This window comes from Alosa pseudoharengus, unplaced genomic scaffold, assembly GCF_046254945.1.
Source record: "Alosa pseudoharengus isolate Yale_2024_CS ecotype anadromous, Long Island Sound unplaced genomic scaffold, YU_APseudo_1.1 YU_APseudo_1.1_scf_15, whole genome shotgun sequence".
Lineage (NCBI taxonomy): Eukaryota > Metazoa > Chordata > Actinopteri > Clupeiformes > Clupeidae > Alosa > Alosa pseudoharengus.
This window is the reverse complement of record NW_027468620.1, coordinates 37,348,876-37,358,875: the sequence shown is the minus strand read 5'-3', so window position 1 is coordinate 37,358,875 and position 10,000 is coordinate 37,348,876. Positions and strand designations below refer to the sequence as shown.

The following is a 10,000-nucleotide window of genomic DNA, read 5'->3' as shown; positions in this document are numbered from 1 at the left end:
GTGGGGTTGGACGAGGGGGGCAACGTCCGGAAGAGGTTCACTGAGAACTGAGCACAGCAGTGACATCATCAGCACGCGCCACACAAACAGCAGTGACATCAGCAGCACGCACCACTCAAACAGCAGTGACATCATCAGCATGCACCACACAAACAGCAGTGACATCATCAGCATGCACCACACAAACAGCAGTGACATCAGCAGCACGCACCACTCAAACAGCAGTGACATCAGCAGCACACGGAGAGGGAGTTAAGTCATTTCAGAGAATGTCTAATAAGGAGAGAACCTTCACTCTCGGAACGCTTCCGGTGTGGTACTGCATCTAGGGGCGCTCGCGGGCGAGTCCAGAATGAATGGAGGTCTATGGAGCTGTACCCCTCATAATCCACTTTTCTCGGGATATAATTTTTTTTCAAGTAATTTGAATATTGTATTGGAAAGGGGAGGCAAAGACAACACACTTGGTTGAGTATTATATTTATAGACTATATGTATTATATTTATAGACTATATGTATTATATTTATACTATAGACTATATGTATTATATTTATACTATAGACTATATGTATTATATTTATACTATAGACTATACTGTATTATATTTATACTATAGACTATACTGTATTATATTTATACTATAGACTATATGTATTATATTTATACTATAGACTATATGTATTATATTTATACTATAGACTATATGTATTATATTTATACTATAGACTATATGTATTATATTTTTTAAAGTCACTTAATTGTTCTAAAAAGCCTTTCAAACGTGCCAATGACGTCATTCATTAGCATGATCATAGCATAGCATAGCATCAATGCTAGCGTGTTATGGGCAACAACGACCCAACCTGTAAGAAAACGAAAGGACATGACTCCCGGATTATTTCACTTTTGATTGAAAATCCATATCCATTTTGCGAAAAATAAAATAAAATCTGAGGGTTTCAGTTGTTAAATAGGTGAAAACAACAAATGTAGCCATGTAGCTCCATAGGACCCCATGTATTTTGGACTCGCCCGCGATCTAGGTGAACTCTGGTGAACTGCAACCAAATTCGGTTTGTATGGGATTAATAGAGAGTGGGGAGGCTCTCCTTAGAAGGGCTCTGGTCATTTAGAGACGAATGACCGCGTCGCAGGAAGTGCATCATAACAAAGAGACGCCAGACCCTCTTGTAACAGCTGTACTCAGTGATACTGCAGACTCGTAAAAGTAGTTAGAAAATAAGGCAGAAAAACGACAAGTTTCCTCATGCTGCTTCCTTATGTTGGAATGTGCAAAAATGTACAAACAATCAAGAGGATGCCTTCTTGTATGTGATTTCTGCAACAGTGATACTGCAAACGTGTTGATAGCCTATTGTTGATTTATATACTGTAGCCTAAAGCATGTCACACAGTAGCCTAGCCTACAGAAAACACTTAATTGATGTGATATAATGATAACTTGTATGCCCACAATGGTTTATTAAACATCATAGTCATTTATTTAGTCAGTCATCATGTTCATGTTAATGAATAGGAAGGACACCTAAACGATAGCCATAAACCAAAATTTCGCGCAGTATCTGCCATGAGTCCCTATGCGTGAATCACGAGCTCCTTCCAGCTGACTGGCAGATCTCGTGGACAGTCAGTCGCGATCGATTATTGGTAGCACTTTATAATAACTACACACAATTCATCATTTATTAAGCCTTTGTTACTTATTAGTTAATGGTTTGTTCATCATTAGTAGTTTCTTGTTCATACATAATTTATCATCAGTAAAGCATTTGTTCACACAATTATAAATGGTTTGTTCATAGTAAATAAGCCTATCCAAAAATATGTTTGTAAGTACATGATTTATACTTAATAAGTAATGAAACAACCACTTATAATGAAATCATTTTCTTATTATAAACCAGTTGCAAACTATTACAAAATGCTTTGATCATCATTTGTAAAGCATTGTTCCTATGTTGATTCTCATAAACAAAGTATTTGTACGCACAATTATAAATGGTTTGTTCATAGTAAATAAGCCTATATCTAAAATATGTTTATGAATTATTGTTAATACTTAATACATTTTGCAATAAAATTTGTTGATGAAGTAATATTTCCATTATTTAGCAGTTGTTACATACACATGCACTAATGATTAATTAGGGTGAGGATACATATTTTATAAACCACTTCCTAATACTATAATTCATGATTAACTCAGGAGTTACAAGTGGTTAGTTAATGATATTTTGTGAGCTTATCTAAAGTGAGGACTTTCTATGCCTTGCAACACATTTTCAAATGAGTTGTAAAGATTACATTCACATTCATTCATTTAGCAGACAAGCGACGTAAACATGTCAATTAAATTGAAGGCCATTGACATAACAATGAAAGCTGGGAATCGAACCCCCAACTTTTCAGGCTATTGCATGCTAGTCCTGCTCCTTATCCACTACACTACCTTGGCCCAGACAGAAACCCCCACAACTATGCAAGAGTTTCTGTTTTCTTCTACTACACACTGTTATTAAACATCTGTAAAGTATTATTAAATGCTGTATTCTTCGTTTGTAAAGCATTATTCCTACATTAATTCTCATCTGTAAATCATGTTTACACACAGTTAAAAATGGTTTGTTCATAGAAAACACGCATATCTATATTATATTTTTGAATTGACTGTTGTAATACCACTGGGCAGAGGTAGTGTAGTGGATAGGGAGCTGGGTTAACATGCAGTAATCCATAAAGTTGGGGGTTCAAACCCCGGCGTCCACCAATGTGGCCTTGCCCTTTAATTTCATTGACATGTGTCGCTTTGGGTGAAAGTGTCGGCTAAATTAATAAATGCATGTGTAAACTTTATAACTCATTTGTAAATGTGTTGCAAGGCATAAAAAGTCCTCACTTTAGATGAGCTCACAAAATATCATTAACTAACCACTTGTAACTCCTGAGTTAATTATGAATTATAGTATTAGGAAGTGGTTTATAAAATATGTATCCTCACCCTAACTAATCATTAGTGCATGTGTATGTTACAACTGTTAAATAATGGAAATATTACTTAATCAAAAACATATTAGTGCATCATTTATTAAGTATTAACAATAATGTATAAACATATTTTAGATATAGGCTTTTTTACTATGAACAAACTATTTATAACTGTGTGAACAAATGCTTTACTGATGATAAATTAGAAATTACTAATGATGAACAAACCATTAACTAATAAGTAACAAAGGCTTAATAAATGATGAATTGTGTGTAGTTTTACCCGATTATTAAATAAATAAATGTGAATTACGAATAATAATAAAAAGATTCTACCTAATGTGACTATTTTTTCCATGAACTGTAAAAGAAAACACGTTTTTTCCAGCTGTATTCTCCATAAAGAGTAAAGTAAATTAGGTACTTATTTCCGGAATTGACGTCACTTCCTGGACTCGTCTGTTCCGGAATTGACGTCACTTCCTGGACTCGTCTGAGGCTGGTCTAATGGGTCTGAGGTCTCTCAATGACTTAACCCCTACTGCACGCCACACAAACAGCAGTGACATCATCAGCACGCGCCACACAAACAGCAGTGACATCATCAGCACGCACCACACAAACAGCAGTGACATCAGCAGAGAGGGAGTTAAGTCATTTTCCGACGAATGACCGTCGCAGGAAGTTGCGTCTTAACAAAGGGACGCCAGACCCTCTTGTAACAGCTGTACTCGGTGATACTGCAGACTCGTAAAAGTAGTTAGAAAATAAGGCAGAAAAACGACAAGTTTCCTCATGCTGCTTCCTTATGTTGGAATATGCAAAAATGTACAAACAATCAAGAGGATGCTTTCTTGTATGTGATTTCTGCAACAGTGATACTGCAAACGTGTTGATAGCCTATTGTTGAGCCTATTTTTATGCTGTAGCCTAGTGTAAAGCATGTCATACTAGCCTAGCCTACAGAAAACTAATTGATGTGATATAACTTGTATGCCTACAATGGTTTATTAAACATCGTAGTCATTTATTTAGTCAGTCATCATGTTCATGTTAATGAATAGGAAGTACATCTAAACGATACTAACATTTAAATAAACCAACATTTCGCGCAATATCTGCCGTGAGTCCCTATGCGTGAGTCACGAGCTCCTCCCAGCTGACTGGCAGATCACGTGGACAGTCAGTCGCGATCGATTATTTAATAAATACATGTGAATTACGAATAATAATAAAAAGATTCTACCTAATGTGACTATTTTTTCCATGAACTGTAAAAGAAAACACGTTTTTCCCACTGTATTCTCCATAAAGAGTAAAGTAAATTAGGTACTTATTTCTGGAATTGACGTCACTTCCTGGACTCGTCTGAGGCTGGTCTAATGGGTCATTCGTCTCTATAAGACTTCACTCCTACTGCATCAGCAGCACACGCCACACAAACAGCAGTGACATCATCAGCACGCGCCACACAAACAGCAGTGACATCATCAGCACGCACCACTCAAACAGCAGTGACATCATCAGCACGCACCACACAAACAGCAGTGACATCAGCAGCACACGCCACTCAAACAGCAGTGACATCATCAGCACGCACCACACAAACAGCAGTGACATCAGCAGCACACGCCACTCAAACAGCAGTGACATCATCAGCACGCACCACACAAACAGCAGTGACATCAGCAGCACACGCCACACAAACAGCAACACTCACATGCTCATCTGCATCTCTTCAATTCAAACTGCTTGTGTGTGTGTGTGTGTGTGTGTGTGTGTGTGTGTGTGTGTGTGTGTGTGTGTGTGTGTGTGTGTGTGTGTGTGTGTGTGTGTGTGTGTGTGTGAGAGTGTGTTTTTGCTTTATGAATTAGACATGTTGTACAGAGCTGACAGAGCTGAAGAGCAGGTGTGTGTGGTGTGTGTGTGTGTGTGTGTGTGTAGACATGTTGTACAAAGCTGACTGAGCGACTAAAAAGAGCATGTGTGTGTGTGTAGTCCGAGCATGGGCTGTGTGTGTGTGTGTGTGTGTGTGTGTGTGTGTGTGTGTGTGTGTGTGTGTGTAGACATGTTATATAGAGCTGACTGAGCGACTAGGAAGAGCAGGTGTCGGCACGTCTGATTGTGATGCCCAATTACCCATCATGCCCCTGGTGCTCTGTCACGCATGTGTGAAGAGGGACCTGCTCCTGTCTGTCACTGTGCGGTGGCCTTGAAGGGCTACACCAACTACGGTGGCCCTGAAGGGCTACACTAACAACTCCAGTTAAAAGCAGGCATGATGCTCTGGCCTATAGCATAGTGTGCTGTGTGTGTGTGTGTGTGTGTGTGTGTGCGCGCCTTCTAGTTAACATGGAGGCCATGAACTGGTGTGGAAGTATTTTGTCGTTCATTCACGTCAATTAACACTAACTTACTCAACTTAGCAAGTGAAAAGATGATCTAGTTACAGTCCAAAATTACCTTTAGGCATAAAATGCACATTGATAAGTACATATTCCAACACTACCCTTGGGTCTCTTTGGAGTGTGCTGAAACAATCAAATTATCATTCTGTGCTGTTTCATTTCACTATGTTCACATCTATGTTTAATGCTTGCTCTGTTTACAACCTCGTGGTTGGAACGGTTTCAAAGTAAAAAGCGGTTTCAAAATAAAAGAATAGAATAAACAGAATAGGGAATGCATAAATAGTAATATTGTGACTTTAAAATTGAAAATTAAATCGAATCAAGGATTTGGAGAATCGTGACACCCCTGTGTGTGTGTGTGTGTGTGTGTGTGTGTGAATGAGTGTGTGTGTGTGTGTGTGTGTGTGTGTTACTGAGCCTCCATGTTAACTAGACAGCACACACACAGTCTTAAGTGCACAGCATTAAGGTGTTTTTCAGGGTTCCAGCATAAAAAATTGATGGGAGAGGAAACACCTGCTGGAAACTGAATTACTCACTATCACAATCTGCTCATCTCACGCAGGGACCAAACACACACACACACACACACACATCTGTGTTTTCATACTATGGAGGAAGTGAGTGCAAGCTTGGAGATCTGAAAGTACAAGAGTCATGAGTGTGTTTGTGAGCATACACACATGTGTGTTTGTGTGTGTGTGTGTGTGAGTGTGAGTGTGAGTGTGAGTGTGAGTGTGAGTGTGTGTGTGTGTGTGTGTGTGTGTGTGTGTGTGAGAGAGAGAGAGACAGTGTGTTTGTGTGTGTTAGGGACACACAATATATTCACTTATATTCAATAATAGTATATTTGGCGGATGATATATTGTTGGCCGATAAGTGAATAAATGTAAATATTATTATTGTTCCGATAACATTTCGGCTGATAATTTGCGCCGATATTTTTTAAAGCCCTAATTTCCTAACCTAAGGCCCACCTTGCTACACTGAGCTACTTGTGTGTGTGTGTGTGCCTAAGGCCCGCCTAGCTACACTGAGCTACTTGTGTGTGTGTGTGTGTGTGTGTGTGCCTAAGGCCTGTCTAGCTACATTGAGCTCAGCCTACCCAGAGTGCATTGCCTTCTTGTGTCTGCGCTTTACCGTGCTAGTTGAGGAAACTAATAAACATATTTGGTGGGACCACTCAGTAGATATTGTAGTTCTAAGTTGTACCAAATTGATCCGAATAGAAGACAAGTTTTTTTTTCTCAAAATATGTGTGAAAAAGTGGGATCTTATATTCGGGGCCTAGACAAAAAAAGGAAATGCCTGTAGATGGTGCCGTATCGATATTTTGTAACGAGTGTTTTGAATTGAGTGAGCAGCCACCATCCATCTTCACAACAGTGTCACAAGCCTGTGTGTGTGTGTGTGTGTGTGTGTGTCAGTGTTTTGAATTGAGTGAGCAGCCACCATGCTTCTTCACAACAGTGTCACAAGCCTGTGTGTGTGTGTCTGTGTGTGTGTGTGTGTGTGTGTGTGTGTGTGTGTGTGTGTCAGTGTTTTGAATTGAGTGAGCAGCCACCATGCTTCTTCACAACAGTGTCACAAGCCTGTGTGTGTGTGTGTGTGTGTGTGTGTGTGTGTGTGTGTGTGTGTGTGTGTCAGTGTTTTGAATTGAGTGAGCAGCCACCATGCTTCTTCACAACAGTGTCACAAGCCTGTGTGTGTGTGTGTGTGTGTGTGTGTGTGTGTGTGTGTGTGTGTGTGTGTGTGTATGTGTGTGTGTCAGTGTTTTGAATTGAGTGAGCAGCCACCATGCTTCTTCACAACAGTGTCACAAGCCTGAATGAAAGCGTGTTTTCAGCGGTGTGATCAAGTGAAGGGAAACTCACTCACAGCCCCTGGATCAGATGGGTAAAGCTGATCAAAATCCAGGGTTTTTTGATATGCCAACATCTGTCAGTGTTAAAACTGCTTGTTTCAAGATTGTACACTTAGATGTGTATGGTTAATGCAGTGGTTCTTTTCTTTCATAATTGGTAGAAATAGCCAATAACCACAGTCTAGTTTTTGTACTTTTTTGGCATTAGTTGAAACTATGCATAAGTTTCCCTGGCAAACACCGATTTGGTCGTTAGCTTTTTCCCAGCTTCTAGCCGCTTATCTGCGTTGAGTATTGATCTCCATAGATATAAAAAACGCTTATCTGCGTTGAGCATTTAGCCTACTCCATAGATATGAAAACGCTTATCTGCGTCAAGCATTTAGCTGTACTTCATAGATATGAAAACGGTTCTGCGTCGAGCATTTAGCTCCATAGATATGAAAGCGGTTCTGCGTCGAGCATTTAGCTTCATAGATATGAAAACGGTTCTGCGTCGAGCATTTAGCTCCATAGATATGAAAGCGGTTCACACACACTCGCTGGCCACACTGCTATTCTGGTGTACTGTTGAGGACTATTAGGAGTTCTGTCCGTCCTTGGTGGCAGGAAAAATGACGCTGTCCCCTTCACCTTTCACAATTTTTTTTCAAGAGCAATATTATCGGTTATCATATTGGTATAGACTTGGGGTGTGACGAGATTTCATGCCACGAGATCTCTGGTGTGTGTGTGTGTGTGTGTGTCTCTTTCTCACCATGATGACGCCCTCAGGGTAGATGGACTCTGTTGTGTGTGTGTGTGTGTGTGTGTGTGTCTCTCTCTCACCATGATGACGCCCTCAGGGTAGATGCACTCCGTGACCACATCTCTGTTGTGGGTGATGTACTCCACCATCTCGTTGAGGCCGGCGCGTTTCACCTCCTTGTACTTGAGGTCACTGAGGGGGTCGGTCACAAAGTCAAAGAGCACGCAGCACTGACGCAGCTTCTGCACAAACAGCTCCTCCCGCTCCACAGGAGGCGCATCTGGGGGGGGGGGGGGGGGGGGGGCAGAGGGAGAGATTTAACACTTGTTTATTACACCATTATCATGCACCCTCTTACAGTTACATCATTTATAACACACCGAAGCAAAACCCTCAACCACAAGACCACACACACACACCAGAGCAAAACCCTCAACCACAAGACTAACACCTTCCCTAGAGGTATTTAGTATAAGTATATATACTCTTTTGATCCCGTGAGGGAAATTTGGTCTCTGCATTTATCCCAATCCGTGAATTAGTGAAACACACACAGCACACAGTGTACACACACAGCGGCGCTCGGGGAGCAGTGAGGGGTTAGGTGCTTTGCTCAAGGGCACTTCAGCCGTGCCTACTGGTCGGGGTTCGAACCGGCAACCCTCCGGTTACAGGTCCGAAGTGCTAACCAGTAGGCCACGGCTGCCCCCTAGCAGGTAGGTGCACGGATCCGATATTAAGATCGGATATTGGCCCTGATATTGACAAAATAGCTGGATCAGGGATCGGAATATTTAGCAGCTCCATGGGCCGATCCGTTCCGTTTACTTCAATTTGTTGGACTGAGCCGTGGTGCACACAAAGCACGCAAACAGCCATGCGCTGCCACTATTGCTTTAGGCATTACTCTACATCATGGTCATTACTGTATGGTGTTTGCCATTACGCTACATCATGGTCATTACTGTATGGTGTTTGGCATTACGCTACATCATGGTCATTACTGTATGGCGTTTGGCATTGCGCTACATCATGGTCATTACTGTATGGTGTTTGCCATTACGCTACATCATTGTCATTACTGTATGGCGCTTGGCATTGCGCTACATCATGGTCATTACTGTATGGTGTTTGGCATTGCGCTACATCATGGTCATTACTGTATGGTGTTTGCCATTACGCTACATCATTGTCATTACTGTATGGTGTTTGGCATTACGCTACATCATGGTCATTACTGTATGGTGTTTGGCATTGCGCTACATCATGGTCATTACTGTATGGTGTTTGGCATTGCGCTACATCATTGTCATTACTGTATGCACAAACCGCCACCGACTTGAGCTGCAAAATTACAGGAAGTCATTCATTTTCAACGGAAGCCGGCTTCTTTCGGCGGCGAGAAGCTGCAAATCCGTCAGTTCGGGAATTGGCCGTTTTGAGCGACCAGAGCGTCAAGCAGAAAGTTGAAACTTGGTCAACTTTATAGTAATGAGCTATGACTTGGTTCAATAGCAAACGACCGCCAATGACCATCATTCAAAATTGAGGCAAGCCCAATTTCACCTTTTTATCGCTTCTTGATGGAGCAATGTTTAATATCAAATGAAGTTCATTTATGTAGGGATACATCATCCCAACAGTTTTTTTAAAATGCAACATATAACTGAACATTCCCGCGGAATATACAGTTACAATTTGCCAGGCGTTACTGTATATTTCTGGTTTACTATTCATGACGTTATTAACCACCATTTGCCATATACAATTAAATACAATCTTCATGTGTTTTTTGTTGCATTTTTAACTGAAATATCAAGCCAGGGACCAGCTGGGGGCCCAACCCAAAGCACTTGTGATCAACAGAACCTCTTTGGGGAGAGAGATGGTCTTGAGAGACACACACACACACACACACACACACACACACACACACACACACACACACACACACACACACACACACACA

At 41.0% G+C, this 10,000-nt stretch overlaps 1 protein-coding gene across 3 annotated transcripts in view; it reads right to left on the bottom strand.

The window, feature by feature from the left end:
• ppp2r5d (protein phosphatase 2, regulatory subunit B', delta) overlaps positions 1-10,000 on the bottom strand; it is a 54,635-nt gene that overhangs the window by 16,451 nt on the left and 28,184 nt on the right. For all 3 annotated transcript variants that reach the window (XM_076286361.1, XM_076286362.1, XM_076286363.1), the window contains 2 exons: positions 8,112-8,311; positions 1-47 (listed from right to left, as the gene is read on the bottom strand). The exon at positions 1-47 is cut by the window's left edge and continues 64 nt beyond it. In XM_076286361.1, the coding sequence (XP_076142476.1) occupies positions 1-47; positions 8,112-8,311 (247 nt within the window). The remainder of the gene's footprint in view (positions 48-8,111; positions 8,312-10,000) is intronic.